The sequence below is a fragment of the Rana temporaria genome, chromosome 2 (genome assembly GCF_905171775.1).
Source record: "Rana temporaria chromosome 2, aRanTem1.1, whole genome shotgun sequence".
In the NCBI taxonomy this organism is placed as follows: Eukaryota; Metazoa; Chordata; class Amphibia; order Anura; family Ranidae; genus Rana; species Rana temporaria.
In genome coordinates this window covers 220,688,071-220,705,812 of record NC_053490.1, presented here as the reverse complement: position 1 = coordinate 220,705,812, position 17,742 = coordinate 220,688,071, and the positions used below count along the sequence as shown (strand labels likewise).

Genomic DNA, 17,742 nt, shown 5'->3' with positions numbered 1-17,742 from the left:
ATCTCTAGTTCCAGTGGAGGTGTTACTACATGCCCTAAGCTCCAAGGTTGAGCGACATGCCGATTGTGGTCCGGCAGGACCCTGTTCTCTGGTAAGCAGCCGCATAATTGGTGGTGGATTCACGTTTGGTGCCTAAGATCATCATTCCTTTTCTGCAGCTTACACGGGTGTCTTCCTTTTTATCTGGATTGTTTCATGGACTTGTTGTTCACTTGAACCTATTCTTGGATTTATGGACTTTGATTGATTTTTTCACTTTTTTTCATATATTTATGTTCACAATTGTTATGGTTATGAGACCTCTATGGTACTGTGATGCTTGTGTTGATGACTGCTTTGTAGCAACTTAACACTAAGGGTTCCATAATCTCTTTTTACACAGATTCAGGCGGTTCTGGCCCCCTGACTCTGCATGATTAACACATTTGGTTTGCAATATCAGAGTGTTATTATAGTTATATATAGCACATGAACTTGGGCTGAGGCCCATATATGTTTGATGGTTTGTTATATTTAAGCTATTTGGTTTAGCGCAATTATTTCCTTTTTTCACATTTTCAGATGCAGAACCAGGCAAATGTCGCTGTCGAGTTTGGGCATCATAAAAAGGTTTGGGGGTTGACTTTTTTTCCTGTGGAACCGGAGCAAAAAAGAGATTTTTAATACAGCTTACCTATAAAATCTTTTTCTTGGAGTACATCACGGGACACAGAGCGGCATTCATTACTATATGGGTTATATGGAGTACCTTCAGGTGTAGACACTGGCAATCTCAAACAGGAAATGCCCCTCCCTATATAACCCCCTCCCATAGGAGGAGTACCTCAGTTTTGTAGCAAGCAGTATGCCTCCCAAAATGGTCCTCAAAAAAGAGGGGTGGGAGCTCTGTGTCCCGTGATGTACTCCAAGAAAAAGATTTTACAGGTAAGCTGTATTAAAAATCTCTTTTTCTTTATCGTACATCACGGGACACAGAGCGGCATTCATTACTATATGGGATGTCCCAAAGCAATGCTTACAATGAGGGGAGGGAGAACATCTCCAAGACAAAAGGATTTAATTTAGAGATATACTCAAATCATAATAAATCCAACTTAGTTGAGAAAAATAAAAATTTTTTAAATTTAACTCGAACAAGAGGAGCCCCCGGAATCCGAGGGTCTCAAACTGCAGCCTGCAGCACTGCCTGCCCGAAGGCAGTATCAGTATTCCTTCTTACGTCCAACTTGTAGAATTTTGTAAACGTGTGGACAGAAGACCAGGTTGCCGCCTTGCAAACTTGAGCCATAGAGATCTGGTGGTGTGCTGCCCAGGAGGCGCCCATGGTTCTAGTAGAATGAGCCTTTAATGATACTGGAGGAGGCAACCCTTTCAAGCCGTAGGCCTGAGTGATTAATTGCTTAATCCACCTAGAAATGGTGGACTTTGCAGCTGCCTGCCCCTTCTTGGGCCCATCCGGTAGAATGAACAGCACATCTGTCTTCCGGATCTTCTTTGTAGCTTTAAGATAGGCCTTCATGGCCCTGACAATATCCAAGGTATGCAGCAACCCTTCCTTTCTGGAAGTAGGTTTAGGGAAGAAGGATGGCAATACCAAATCCTGGTTCAAATGAAAACTGGATATGACCTTCGGAAGGAAGGAAGGATGAGGGCGGAGAACGACCCTGTCCTTATGAAAAACAAGATATGGTTCCTTACAGGATAAGGCTGCCAGCTCCGAAACTCTTCTTGCGGAAACTATGGCAACCAAAAATACTAACTTCCTTGTCAGTAGAACCAAAGGAATATCAGCCAACGGCTCAAACGGTTGTTTCTGTAAACCTGACAGAACAAGATTTAAATCCCACGGACAAAGCGGGGATTTAACTGGAGGTCTAATACGTAAGACCCCTTGAAGGAAGGTCTTAACCAGCGAGTGGGTGGCCAGCGGCCGCTGAAACCACACTGACAGAGCAGAAATCTGTCCTTTGATTGTGCTTAATGCCAATCCTTTATCCACTCCTAGCTGGAGAAAACTTAATACTCTATCGATGGTAAATTTGCGAGAAAGCCATCGCTTGGACTCACACCAGCCTACATAGGCCTTCCAGACCCTGTAATAAATCACCCTAGAGACCGGTTTCCTGGCTCCGATTAGGGTAGAGATTACTTTCTGAGACAGACCTCTACCCCTGAGAATCAGGGATTCAGCTTCCAGGCCGTCAAATTTAGATGCCGTAAGGCAGGGTGGAGGATCGGACCTTGCGATAGCAGGTCTGGCCGTAGAGGAAGAGTCCAAGGGTCTCCCACTACCATCCTTAAGATTAGTGAGTACCATGCCCTTCTGGGCCATGCTGGAGCTACCAGGATGACTGGTATGTGCTCCACCCGGATCCTGCGCAGCAGGCGGGGTAGTAACTGGAGCGGGGGAAACGCATAAAGAAGTTTGAACTGATGCCAAGGGCAAACCAACGCATCGGTTCCGCAGGCCATCGGATCCCTTGAGCGGGACATGAACCTGTCTAGTTTCTTGTTGAGTCTCGATGCCATGATATCCACGTCCGGCACTCCCCATCTTTGGCAGAGTGCTTGAAAGACTAGTGGATGCAGAGACCATTCCCCCGGCCATAGAGTCTGGCGGCTTAAGAAGTCCGCCTGAAAGTTGTCCACTCCTGGAATGAATATTGCCGATATGCAGGGCACATGAGCCTCTGCCCATAGAAGAATCAAGCTCACCTCTCTCTGAGCGGCTTGACTCCTGGTTCCCCCTTGGTGATTTATGTATGCCACGGCCGTGGCATTGTCTGATTGAATTTTCACCGGGAACCCCTGCAATTTTGACGTCCAAGCCCTGAGGGCTAGTCGAGCAGCTCTGAGCTCCAAGATGTTGATGGGCAACTGCTTCTCTGGCTTTGCCCAAGTACCTTGGCGAGTGCAACCATCCAAAATTGCTCCCCAGCCCGTCAGGCTGGCGTCTGTGGTCACTATCTTCCAAGCCACTGGGCTGAAAGACCTCCCCTTCAGTAGATTCTGAGGGTCTAACCACCAACACAGACTTTGTCGGACTCTTGATGAGAGCGGCAACGGGATATCCAAGGCCTGTGGCCTTCTGCTCCATGCTGACAGGATGGCTGCCTGCAGGATGCGAGTGTGGCTCTGGGCGTATGGTACCGCCTCGAATGTGGCCACCATCTTGCCTAGTAACCTCATACATAGGCGAATAGTCGGTTCTTTCTTGCTTAGAACCAGTAGGATTAATTCCTTGATGGCTTTTACCTTCCTCAGAGGTAGGAACACTCCTTGTTGTTCTGTGTCTAATCTCATGCCGAGATATTCCAACTGCTTTGTGGGCTGGAAAGCTGACTTTTCTCGATTTAGGACCCAGCCGAACCTCTCGAGGTATTGGACCATGAGGGCCACTGCTCGCTCCAAGCCGGGAGACGAGTGATCTATGACTAGGAGGTCGTCCAGGTATGCTAGGATCGTGACCCCTTGGATCCTTAGTTTGGCTAGGATTGGAGCTAGGACCTTCGTGAACACCCGGGGGGCCGTAGCCAACCCGAAGGGAAGCGCCACGAATTGGAAGTGACGCGAAGCCACCATGAAGCGTAGATATCTTTGATGTGGCTGATAAATTGGAACATGAAGGTAGGCATCCTTTATGTCTATGGACGCCATGAAGTCGTCCTTCTGGAGTGTGGCAGCTGCTGACCGCACGGATTCCATCCGAAATGAGCGGATCTTTAGATATGCATTTACCATCTTTAGGTCCAAAATTGGCCTGACATCTCCATTGGATTTTGGGATGATGAATAGGTTGGAGTAGAAACCCAGCCCCTGTTCCAGGACTGGTACCTCTACTATTACTTCCTGGGAAAGTAGATGATCTAATGCCGATCTTAATGCGGCTCCCTTTTCCGGATCGTTTGGAATCCTCGACTTCTGGAAATGAGGAGGAGGAAACCTTAGGAAATCTAATTTGTAGCCTGTGGCCACGGAAGACCGTACCCACTCGTCGGGAATGCCGGCTTCCCAAATCTCTGAAAAGAGTCGCAGCCTTCCCCCCACCTTCGTGGGTGGGGGCGCCCCTTCATAAGGTTGGCTTGGGGGCTGGTTTTGCTGGTTTGCGAAACCACTGCCTTTTGCCTCTAACAGCCTGTCCTTGTGATCTGCTGTTGAGGCCGAAGTTTGCTTTTGCAGGAGGCCGTCGATACTGCTTGGCATTAGAGGGCCCCTGCCCAGGGGAATACTGTCGTTTAAACGCAGGTCCCTGAACCTTCTTCTTAGTTGGCAAGAGAGTACTCTTGCCGTTTGAAATGGTCTGAATGTATTTATCTAGGTCTTCTCCGAAGAGTCGTCCTCCATGGAAGGGGAACCCTACCAGGAGCTTCTTGCATGGGGGCTCAGCCTCCCAGCTTTTTAACCATAAGAGTCTTCTCATATGGATAAGGGATAACGATAAACGTGACGCTTGCTGGATAGAATCCTTGATTGCGTCTACCGTAAAACATATGGCCTTAGGGACATCCGAAAATTTTTCTGCCTGCTGGGCCGGAATAAGTTTAAGCATCTGCTTAAATTGATCCGATAATGCTTGAGCGACCCCAATCGCAGCCACAGCTGGCTGTACTACTGCCCCTGCAGTAGTGAAGGAGTTCTTAAGTAGTGCTTCCAAGCGCTTATCAACTGGATCCTTGAACACCTGTATGTTTTCTACAGGGCATGTTAACGATCTGTTAACACATGAGATGGCTGCGTCCACTGCAGGAGTAGCCCATCTTTTGGAAAATTTTTCTTCCATAGGATATAGGACAGAGAACCTTTTAGGTGGTAAGAAGATCTTATCTGGCTTGTTCCAATCTTGGAACAAAATTCCCTCTAATAGAGGATGGATCGGAAACACAGCATTGCTTTGAGGCGCCCTCAGTGAGCCCAAAGCTGAAACCGTCGATACCTGGAGATCTGGTACTGGCAAGTTGAATGTCCTATGGACCAAGTCCGACAATCCTTGAATCCACCAGCTCTCCCTCAGGGAGACTGCCCCAGACTCCTCTGTATCCGGGTCTTCGATCCCTGAACCTACTTGGTCCGTGTCCAAGAGGTCGTCCAATTCCCCTGAGGAAAGGACCTCCTCTTCTGAGGGTCCGCGCTCGGGCGACGGAGATCTATTCCGCTTACTGCCCCGCATAGCTGCGGATATCATTTTTCCCATGCTTTTTTGCATCTCTTTTAAAGAGGTGAGTAATACCTCCTCCGTGACCATCTTAGGGTTGGACTGACCCGCGTCAGCTCCAGCCCCAGATCCCGATGGCCCCAAGGCTCCCTGTAGGGAAAACAGCGGCATACCATGGTACAATACCGAGGTACACCTGCTACCTATTGGTATTTGGAACTATAAAAGTTAATTGTCCAAACACCTGTTTGGGGGATAAAAAAATGCTTCCTCTCCCCTAGATGACTTTTTTGTTTCAAATCCAGGAAAGAAAAAACATTCTGTCCCCCTGAGTAGTATTGCAAAGAAAAACTATGAGATGGAAAAGAAACAGCCTATTTCTAGGCTTGACAAAACAGTCCTCTGAAGACTGCAATATCCTTTCTGGCCACTGTGTGTCCTCGGCGCCCCGTGCTGCCGCTCTGGTCTTTCTCCTCAGTTCCAAAGTATTGATGGAACAAACAAGGAAGGGCCGCCCCTTCCTTTAAGCCACTGACCCGCCCTTCCCCCCCAGCAACCTCAAACAGGAAATGCCCCTCCCGACAGGGGGAGGGGGGGGGGATTTTGGGAGGAAGGGACCTCTCTGTTCCAGCAAACTGCAGCCTGCAGCCTGGAACCATGAGGAGGTCAGCGTTTTGCCTGCTTGCAGGCTCTGAGGAGGAAGACTGAATGGAGCATCGCCTGGAGGCCTGCAGGTAAGCAAAGCTCTCTGACACACACATATATTTTTATATAACACAGGCCCCACTCAATGCTTTTCCAACACTACAAGGGAGGTCACATCTTATGGGGAATAATACATAGAGAGCCATCCTATCTTTATGATATGTGACTAGTTTGCCAGATGCAGTGCATAACTTTAGGCATGTCCCCTGTGACCCCCCAGAAAAAAACCTGCTAAGAACCAAGTTCCGCAAGTTTTCCCCTCACTTACCTGCTCCATGCCGCAGGACTTTGCCAAGCAAGAGGCCCAATCTTCCCCCATCTCCGTGGGGATGTCTAGACCTTCAGGCCCTGGGTTCCTATGAAGGATCCACTGTCCTGGGCCCATATAGCACCCTGGCAACAGAAAACTTTAGGTACCCAAAGGTTTCTAAGTTCTGGGCCCAGGGTCCAGCTCTCTAAAAAGAAAAGCATTATGGGCTATACCCCAAGGGTTTGGGGTCCGGTTACTGACCACTTTAGCGCTGAGGCTTTTTTGGACAGAACCGGTAGCTCACCTAATCCCAAGGATGCGGAGGCAAGCTAAACCATGACTAACACCTAAGACACTGGCGTAAAAACTGAGGTACTCCTCCTATGGGAGGGGGTTATATAGGGAGGGGCATTTCCTGTTTGAGATTGCCAGTGTCTACACCTGAAGGTACTCCATATAACCCATATAGTAATGAATGCCGCTCTGTGTCCCGTGATGTACGATAAAGAAAATCGCTCCCAGTGTGAGCAGACAATCTATTGCCTGAATAAATTTCTCCGATTTGTGGATTCAGAGAAACATTTGAGAGCATGAAACATGGGAAGAGAAGGCTTAGAACCTCCAGCATGTACCATGTATGTTGCTGACCCAATTGTCTGCAATTTTACTGGTCTAAGTTAGCAAGTATCCCCCCACCTCAGCGAGAGGGGCCCTTCAAGGGGTGGGGTCCCGATCTGTGATCCGCTGTGTCAAAAGGCACACAGCAGTCACAAAGTGCTCCCGATGCACGCATGTGAGAGAATGTCCAGGGATGTCCTCCTAGAACTGGAGAGCAACTCTAATCATTTAGCAACAATGGTGCAGTGTTATAGCGGTTAATCAAGGATCCACTCAGAAGGCATAGCAATGCTACACCCTGTGCCCCAGGAAGGTTTGTCTCTTTAGGAGCTGATGCAGAGTGACAGAGTTAAAATGGAAGCGCTAGCATGTGTTGCCCCTAGTGATCCGCAGGTGCATGCTATTCCCTTCCATCAGGAGTGAGCAAAGAAACACTTCTCAGCACAAAAATGGTGCCAGATGGTCACTGCAGAAACAAGTCACCATCTCAATTTCAGCAGGCAAGCCATTAGGGTCTTTAGGGACACAATTTCCCAGCTGGGGGTCACTACCCTGTATCTGTATAAGACCTCACCAGTCAATAAGGGATTGAACAGAGTCCTGTATGCACAGGGTCTAGTGCCAAATGGCAACCTTACAGACTGGATACTACACCAGTGGACCATAAGCCATAGGTCATGGATTGCCTCTGGTGGGAATAGGAGACTGGCTACAACTGGATGCAAGAAAAAAAAAAAGATAGCTGAAAAATGGCAAAATGTACAGAGGATAAACATGATCACCACCTAAGATGCTATATTATATTAAAAAAATGCTATAAGTGATTAAACGCAACTAGATGCAAGTTTTAAGTACTCCAACACTCCCTCCCTGCCGCCAACCAAATAAAACACAGATGTTATGCCTAGCTAGGAAGGGTTAAACCTGGGAGGGGTTTACTGCCTTTTTTGCCGTACACATGCACTTTGGGGGAAAAAAAAGTGTTAAGCATTGTTTTAAATGTTCTGCATGGATTATACCCAAACTGTCAACATTTTTCCAAAGTTTTTAGTACATACCTTGGTCGGAGTAACATTAGCCACAGGTCTAAGTAGCTGTTGGGGGTTGTAAACTGGAGACTGTACATAGTATGATGGGTGGGCAGTTGTAGAAACTGAAACATGAGAGAGAATTAAATATTTTAGAGAAACGTACCATTTGGTCTTTGTGCAGGTTTAAGGAAACTTTCACAAACATCCCTTGCAACAACAATAAGCAAGACAGGTCCTCTTAGGGCAATCAGGGGTGTTTGATCACCGATCTCTCATCTGCCAAGGAAAGCGAATGATCAGATTACAAGCCGTTACCAGCTTGTAAAGCATCTGATCAAACCAAACTTAAAAAAACGGGAGAGACAAACATCTTGTCACTTCTGGTTTCTTACATCACAAAGGGGAGGCAGGTATGGGCGTGCCCTCGTCCATTATCCTATTAGAACACTGATGGCATGGGGGGAGCTCAGGTAAAGCAGGGGACCGAGCCCTGTAGAAGTGATCGAGTAGCTGTACAGTAGCTGTACAGCCGCTCGGATCACTTCTGGATGGAAGCCCATCACTGGCTAAAAATGTTGATACCGGGTGCAGGCATCGTCCCTGGACAACTACTTTAACATGAGGAAGTATGGGTGCTTCCTAATGGGTTGAAGTGGTTAAATTAAAAGGTTATAGAAAAAACACCTATCACTCCTGCTAAAACTGTATAAGAATACATTTTAATAAAATAAGACTAATGCCACACCTGTCAGTGGAACATCATAATAGCCCTGGGGTAAATGGTATCCATCAGGTGCTGCATCAGGAGTAAAGCCATCAGCTGTCCATCGCTGGGAAGACACGTTGGCATTTGAATTATTCATCCTTAGTTCATGTACTTCTTTCTACAAAAAACAAACACGTGTTATGTACATTCACCAATTGAGCACCTAGTAACGACTTGTTATATTTTAATTAGTGGCAGAAGCCAAAAAACTAAAGACAATCTAAAATTACACACACACACACATATACACACACACACACACATACATATATATATATATATATATATATATATATATATATATATATTATATATATACACACACACACACACACACACACGTGTGTGTATATAAAAATTGTATTCTATTGTTTATTTTATATCATGAATTTAAAAAGGAATATACATTTTATTTTTGACCATTATCAATACATTGACTGATAATTCTCATTTTTTTTTTTTTTTTTTAAATCTGCAAAATGTTGGATAACCTCAGATATAGATATATCGGTGCATCTCTTATTTTAATATGCTAAAGCTTATTCTAGAACATGCTCCAACCCACAAAAATGAAAACTGTTTAATATATTTGCAACAAAACATTTAAAGAAAATTGTGCTGAAACACATCTGGTAGTAGATTATGTGCAATTGTTTGACCTAATAAAAAAGCATATTCACAACGCTTCACTTTCCACATTTTGTTATGTTACAGCCTTATTCCAAAATTCTACAAATAACCAATGACGTTGTGAAAGAAGCTAGTTTAAAATCTTTGCAAATTTATGAAAATAAAAATGACATGTACATTTATGTACAATTACATGTACATAAAGTATTCACATCCTTTGCCGCGACACCTAAAATTGAGCTGTTGCACATCTGTTTCCACCGATTATCCTTGAGATGTTTCTACAACTTGGAGTTCACCTGTGGTTATTTCAGTTGACTGGACAGGGGTTTGAAAAAGGCACCTGTCTAGATAAGGTCCCACAGAACACAGACCAAGCCATGAAGTCCAATGAATTGTCTAGCATTGAAGGTCCAATGGGCACAGTGGCCTCCATCATTCATGAATAAGATTAAAACCACCACGTCTCTTCGTAGCTCAAACCGCCTGGCCAAACAGTGATAGGGGGAGAAAGGTCTTCGTCAGGAAGGTGACCAAGAACCCGATGGTCACTCTGACAAAGCTCCAGTATTTCTCTGTGGAGAGAGAAGAATCTTCCAGAAGAAAAACGATCTCTGCAGCACTCCACCATCAGACCTGTATGGTTGAGTGGCCAGACGGAAGCCACTCCTCAGTAAAAGGGCAAAATGACAGCGCACCTGGAGTTTGCCAAAAAGGCACCTGAAGGACCGACCATGAGAAACAAAATTCTCTGGGCCGATGAAACTCTTTGGCCCGAATGGCAAGCATGTATGGAGGAAACCAGGCACTGCTCATCACCTGGCCAATACCATCCCTACAGTGAAATATGGTGGTGGCAGCATCATGCTGTGGGGATATTTTTCAACGACAGGAACTGAGTCTAGTCGGGATCGAGGGAAAGAAATGCAGCAATGTACATCCTTGATAAAAACCTGCTCCAGAGCACTCTGGACCTCATACTGGGGCGAAGGTTCATCTTCAAACAGGACAAGGACCCCAAGCACACAGCCAAGATAACAAGAGTGGCTACGGGACAAATCTTGTGACGATATCCCCACCTGAGTCTGATTTCACATACCCTCACCCCCCCCCCCATACCTGCTAGGTATGGGGGGGGGGTGAGGGTATGTGAAATCAGACTCAGGTGGGGATATCGTCACAGGTGGCAGCAGTTCCTATCCATGTATCCCAGATCTTGCCATATTTGGCGGGGCAGCCCCTGTGAGCGTAGATTTCCTTTTTATATGGCAACACGCCATTGACCGCAGAGATCCACTCCCGGAGAGAAGACGGCCCAACCTGGAGCCACTTCCGCGCCACGAGCAGCCTGGCAATGAACAGCGACTCCTGAAGGAACACCTTGTGGTATTTAACCAAATCAGGGTCTGGGAATATTCCCAACAAACACTGCTTAGGGCACAGTGTCAGAGGGGACCCCATCTCGTCATGGATAAATTGTACAATGTGCATCCAATAGTCCTGTATAACCGGGCAGGACCAGAGGAGATGGAAAAAAAAGTACTGGAGGGGCTGTCACGCCTGGGGCATAACGGATTATGATCAGGTTGGTATTTGGCTAGGCGGATAGGCGTCAAATAGGGTCTGTTGCTTGAGGAGAAATTGGTAGGTCTAATCGCCATAATTGTACATAGATATAAATATATTTTACGATAAGATGTGTCGTGGGGGAGAATTTCTGATAATTTAACCACTTCCATACAGGGCACTTACGCACCTTCCCGCCCAAGCCAATTTTCAGCTTTCAGCACTGTCGCACTTTGAATGGCAATTGCGCGGTCGTGCTACACTGTACCCAAACAAAATTGGCGTCCTTTTTTCCCCACAAATAGAGCTTTCTTTTGGTGGTATTTGATCACCTCTGCGATTTTTTTTTTTTTGCGCAACAACTAAAAAAAGACTGAAAATTTTGGAAAAAAAATACGTTTTTATTTTTTTCTGTAATTTTTTTTGTAAATAAGTAAGTTTTCTCTCTCATTTACGGGCACTGATATGGCAGCACTGATGGACATCGATGAGGTGGCACTGATGGACATCGATGAGGTGGCACTGATGGACATCGATGAGGTACTGATGGGCGGCGCTGGTATGCGGCACACATGGGCGGCACACGTGGGGCGGCACCGATGGGCACACGTGGGGCGGCACCGATGGGCACACGAGGGGCGGCACCGATGGGCACACGAGGGGCGGCACCGAGGGGCGGCACCCGAGGGGCGGCACTGATGGGGCAGCACTGATGGGCACTGTGGGGCGGCACTGATTTACTTAGGTTGCCAGTCCGTGCCCATTTGTGGAGATCTGGATTATACAAATTCAGGGGGTCTCATCAATAGGGAAAGGAGAGATGAGATCTCCCGGGACGTCAGTAGCAAGGTAACTTATCAGAATCTATCTTCTCCCACGCACTTACCATATACTTTGTCATAATTTGTTTTCTTAATATTCTTAGTGTGATGTACTTATCTTGTATTTGAAACTAACTTTTATTTCCCTTACTTTAACCAGTTGCTGACGGCCGTACGACTTTGTACGGCCTCAGCGCGGCTCTGAATTTCTAACAGGCCGTGTTTTTACGGCCTCCCCTTTGCTCGTTCCCCACGAGCGCGCAGCGGGGAACTACTGTCATCGCCGCGTCCCCTGGATACAGCCGCACACAGATCGCGGTAAATAGCCAATCACAGCGGCTATTTACAGCGCGATCTGGACAGCCAATGACGGATGATCTCATATGTAAACATATGAGATCATCTCTCATTGCCGTCTCTCTCTCCACACACAGACGCAGCGTGTGTGGAGAGAGTGAGTTGAAACATTTTGCTACAGTGAAAGTATTATAAAAAGTTAAAAAAAGTGCCCATCAGCGCCCAATCAGTGCCCACCTGGTACCACCAGTGCCCACCTGGTACCACCAGTGCCCGCCCGTGCCACCAGTACCGCCCGTGCCACCAGTACCGCCCGTGCCACCAGTACCGCCCGTGCCACCAGTACCGCCCGTGCCACCAGTACCGCCCGTGCCACCAGTACCGCCCGTGCCACCAGTACCGCCCGTGCCCACCTGTGATCAGGGCCCATCTGCAACACCTCAGTGCCCATCTGTGCCGCCTCAGCGCACATCTGTGCCGCCTCATCCGTGCACATCTGTGCAATCAGTACACATCTGTGCCGCCTCATCCGTGCACATCTGTGCAATCAGTACACATCTGTGCTGCCTCATCAGTGTACATCTGTTCCACCACCTCAGTCCCCATCTCTGCCACCTCAGTCCCCATCTCTGCCCATCTGTGCCACCTCAGTGTACATCTGTGCCACACACACACCGCCAGCAATGTCAAAACGTCGCTATTCCTTACAGGAGGCATTTCAGATTATTTCTGCACCTGATGAGAGCAATGTGGAGCTCCCTGTTTCTGATTCCCAATCGGATTCGGACGTAGACTATGAGCCAGTCTACACCAGTGGAACAGCGACAGGCTCAGAGGGGGAAGATGGTCAGCCCGCCAAAAGAAGGCGCTCTGGTGAGGAGGCAGTGGCATCCACCAGCACCGACATGCCATCCACCAGCACCGACATGCCATCAACCAATACTGAAGTGCCATCCACCAGTACCGTCGTGCCATCCCCCTCTACCGAATTGCCATCCACCAGCACCGCAGTACCCCAGCAACAAAGGCCAAGGACCCATGCCAGCCTTCCCTATGCCCTTCAGTACCCCCTGTGGCTTCCTCCAAATTCCGGAGAAGCCAACATTCCCCCTTTCACTGCCCAGCCAGGAGTCCAGGTAAACACGTACAATTTTTCCCCAATTCAATTTTTCGATTTATTTTTCCCTGAGGAACTGCTTTCTAGCATTGTGGCCCAGTGCAACTTGTATGCCCAACAATTTATCATCAAGAACCCCACATCGTCCTATGCCCGTCCCTTCCAGTGGAGAGACCTTACAGTGGATGAGTTCAGGATTTTTTTAGGCCTCACTTTTTGCATGGGACTCAACCCAAAAAATGAAAAACATTCCTTTTGGTCAAAACGCCCCATTTACCACATGCCAATTTTCTCCACAACAATGCCCAGATCCCGATATTTTATAATCATGAGGTTCCTCCACTTCAATGATAATACACAGTGCCTTCCCCGAAATGACCCCAATTTTGACAGGCTTTTCAAAATTCGCCCCTTATTAGATTATTTTTCGCAATTATTCCCCCAAATATATACCCCGGAACAAAACGTATGTGTCGACGAGTCCCTAGTAAAATTTTGTGGCCGACTTAAAATCAAACAATTTATACCCAGCAAAAGGGCCCGCTATGGGGTGAAGGTCTACAAACTTTGCGAACGAGCCACAGGGTACCTGTATTCCTTTTTGGTGTACGAAGGGAAGGACACCCAGCTGAATCCCCCCGATTGCCCAGACTACTTGGGATCAAGTGGGAAAGTTGTCTGGCAACTCATCAACCCCCTCCTTGATAAAGGATACCACCTGTACGTGGACAACTTCTATACGTCTCTTCCTCTGTTCCACAACCTGCACCGAAAGAAGACGCCAGCATGTGGCACCGCCAGAAAGAACTGGAAAGGCTTTCCGCAAAGCCTTGTGAATACAAAGCTGAAGAAAGGGGAATCGGCGAGTCTGCGCAACAAGGAGGTTCTGGCAGTGAAGTGGAGGGACAGAAGAGACGTATATATGTTGTCCTCCATCCACAACGATTCTTTTGTTGAAACCCGCAGAAGGCGTGGCACCACCATCCAAAAACCCACCTGCATTCAGGACTACAATTTGTTCATGGGGGGAGTCGACTTAAACGACCAAATGTTGGAACCATACCTTGCCACAAGACGCACGCACCATTGGTACAAAAAGGTAGCAATTTTTTTTTTTCATTTGGCCGTCTACAACTCCCATATTGTTTACCGCAAATCAACCCAAAACCCCCTACCCTTCCTTGGCTACCTGGAGGAAATTACCACTTCCCTGATATTCCCGAACGACCTGCCCCAAAACATCCGATCAGATGTTCTAAGTCGGCTCTCCGAACGGCACTTCCCGGATAAGATCCCTCCCACAGCATCAGGCCGACGAGCTCAAAAAAAATGTAAAGTGTGTACCAGTGGAGGAGTCAGACGGGACACAGTTTATTATTGTGCAGAGTGTCCTTCCAAACCCGGCCTCTGTATAACTGACTGTTTCAAACATTACCATACTAAACTAAAGTATTAGTTTAGTATGGTAAACGTAATCCTCCGTTCCTGCCTTCTCACCCCTTATGCCACTGCCTGCTTTTGTAACTGACCCCGGCTTGTTATTGGACCACCCTTCTGCCTAATGATTTTGTAATACCGCTGCCTGATTTGGAATTGACCCTGGACTGTTTTTTGACCATTCTTCTGCCCAACGATTTTGTAATACCTCTGCCCGATTTGGAATTGACCCTGGACTGTTTTTCGACCATTCTTCTGCCTAACGATTCTGTACTGCCTCTGCCTGATCTGGAACTGACCTCGGACTGTTTGACCATGCCTTTTGCCTGCCTCTTGGACTGATCTTGTACCCTGCTACTGGACTAGTGGGATTCAACACAGGGGTCTCACATATGTGAGGGGCGCCAGAAAAGTTTTTCTGGATGAAGAAAAAACTTTTTTGTTTTCTCATGCTAGATTAGGGTCTGGTTGCCCGGAGGCTTCAAAGAGATTTGGGTGGGAGAAGCCTCTACCCCTGTCCCCATTCTGTCCTGAACGAGGCCCTCCTTCTGCCTGCTGCCTGTAGGACCTATGCCATCATGCCTCTGCCTGTTGCATGAACTGACCACCTGCAGTATCCCTGCCTGGACGTTGCTGACCAAGTCCCTGCCTGCTGCCTGGACCAGTGCTATCCTGCTGTGTAGAACTGCGCTACTATTACCAAGGTAATCTTTTGTTTATGCTTTGCTCAGCATAATGTATTTTGGGGTGTAATTCTTGGTATGTGCATGCTATGTGTCTCTGGAACACCTGACGGTGTTCCTTGCATGTTGGATCTCTATATGTGGTCAGGCTGTGTAGAAGTCTCACACATGGGGTATCGTTTTACTCAGGAGGAATAGCAGAATGTATTTTGGGGTGTCATTTTTGCTATGTGTTGGAAATATTTTATCAATGGACAACTTTGTGTAAAAAAAATGCGTTTTCATTTTTTTTCCACATATTCCAAAAACTTCTGGAAAAAAATGAACCGTTCAAAAGACTCATTATGCCTCATAGATTATACGTTGGGGTGTTAGCTTTCCAAAATGGGGTCATTTTGTGGGTAATTCCATTGTCCTGGTGTTCCAGGGCCTTCTAAATTGTAATAGGTTGTCAACTAGTTAGATGTGCAATTTATGCTCCTAAAACCCCTGATGGCGCTCCCTGCATGTTGGGCATCTGTATATGGCCAGGCAGTGAAAAAGTCTCACACATGGGGTATCGTTTTACTCAGGAGGAATAGCAGAATGTATTTTGGGGTGTCATTTGTGGTATGCACATGCCATGTGAGAGAAATAAGCTATTACAATGACACTTTTGAGAAATTTTTTAAATAAAAATCTTAATTTTGCAAAGTGTTTTGGGAAAAAATGACAACTTCAAATAACTCACCATGCCTCTTACTAAATACCTTGGGATGTCTACTTTCCAAAAAGGGGTTATTTGGGGGGAATTTGTACGTTCCTGGCTTGTTAGGGTCTCAAGAAATGAGATAGGCCTTCAAAACATCAGGTGTGATCAGATGTGATAATTTATTATGATTTGCACTATAGCTTGTAGACTCTAAAACTTTCACACAGACCAAAAAAAATTGGGTTATTTTTATCAAAGACATGTAGCAGTATAAATTGTGGCCAAAATTTATGAAGAAAAATTAATATTTTGCAAAATTTTATCACAGAAACTAAGAAAAAAACATTTTTTTTCTAAATTTTCGGTCTTTTTTCATTAATAGCGCAAAAAATAAAAAACCCAGAGGTGATCAAATACCACCAAAAGAAAGCTCTATTTGTGGGAAAAAAAGGACAAAAAAATCATTTGGGTACAGTGTTGCATGACTGAGTAATTGTCATTCAAAGTGTGAGAGCCCTGAAAGCTGAAAATTGGTCTGGTCAGGAGAGTGTTTAAGTGCCCAGTATGGAAGTGGTTAAAACTGTAAATGTATGCAGTATGTTAGATAGCCAATATCTTTTTCTCTAATAAATGTGTGTTATGTTAAAGCTTTCACGCTGGACAATAGAACTCTCTATTTTAACCATATATCATATGTGAGATATTAAAACTTAACTATACAATTATAAGTTAAGCGTTCTATGCAATATGTAGAGATGCGTGAGGCGGTCAGATAGCTTAACTGAGGCGTTTTTGCTGGTCTCCAGAGCGTCCTCCCATTCGCCATCCTCCAGCTCTCCCACATCTGCAGCCCAATGGTCCTTAAGCTCATAGGCCAAAGGAGTAGCCGTAGGAGCGACGCGTAGAACTCCAAAATAAGTTTCCCGGGAGTCCGTTTCCAGCATAGTGTGGAGAATATCCAGCCTATCCACATTGGGATAGACCCCTCCAAACTGCGCCCGAAGAGCGTGACGGAGCTGGAGGTATAGAAAATGCATGGAATTAGGGAAGTCGAACCCGTCCTTAACATGTTGTAGCGATTTCAAAACAGTGTCGTGGTATACGTCAAGAGAGATACCGCACCCCCTGCTGAAGCCACAGGACCTGATCCGGGACAGTCAATAGTTCGCATAGGCCAGGATTATCCCATAGGGGGGTGTGAGAATGGGTGTGCAAGACATTAAGTCTACGTCCCACTACCTCCCAAATTTTACAATGATGGTAGAGCAAGCCTTTGCGATTTCCCAGAGTCCCAGCACCCCCCAGATCTCTAAAAAGAATCTGAAAAGGATGTGCGACTCTAGGAGCAAATGGGGAGCATACCAGCGATAAATAATGGTCTCTATTGGTCTTGTCTAGGTAGAAAAAGTGAGACAGCTGCACCGCCAGGTAGTACAGGTTAAAGTTAGGTAGGGACGCTCTCCCTAAGTCAGTAGGGTTTTTTAATGCCTGCCAGGATAGTTTATGTCGAGCCGCGCCCCACGCGAACGAGTTAAGGATGGCTTCAATGGACTTTAAAAATCTGAGGTGAAGATAAGCAGGGGCATGCCAAAGTATGTATAGAAACTTAGGGAGGAGAATCATTTTAATGACATTCACTCGGCCCATCACACCCAGTGGTAGTTAAGCCCAGGTCTGCGTTTTAGCTTTCAAAAAGTGCACCAACGGCTCAAGATTGAGAGCAACATAGTCCTCAGGAGATCTAGAGATCCAGATATTTCAGGGAGCTAACCCTGAGGGGGGGGGGGGGGCCTGAAGTTCTGTGGGGACGCTTACATCTATGGGAAGGATCTGGAATTTATCCGTCCATTCACCAAGATCTTGGCGCACGGGTCCTGATACAGAAGGCGAATCCATTTAATAAATTTAGGCCCGAAGCCCAAACGCGCCAGGCATTCCCAAGGTAGTCCCATTCGACAGAGTCTAAGGCCTTGGCGGC

At 46.6% G+C, this 17,742-nt stretch overlaps 1 protein-coding gene across 1 annotated transcript in view; it reads right to left on the bottom strand.

The window, feature by feature from the left end:
- LOC120926499 (E3 SUMO-protein ligase RanBP2-like) overlaps positions 1 to 17,742 on the bottom strand; it is a 153,456-nt gene that overhangs the window by 71,170 nt on the left and 64,544 nt on the right. Inside the window, exons 18-19 of the mRNA XM_040336469.1 lie at positions 8,502 to 8,640; positions 7,784 to 7,878 (exon numbers count right to left, since the gene is read on the bottom strand). Of these exons, the coding sequence (XP_040192403.1) occupies positions 7,784 to 7,878; positions 8,502 to 8,640 (234 nt within the window). The remainder of the gene's footprint in view (positions 1 to 7,783; positions 7,879 to 8,501; positions 8,641 to 17,742) is intronic.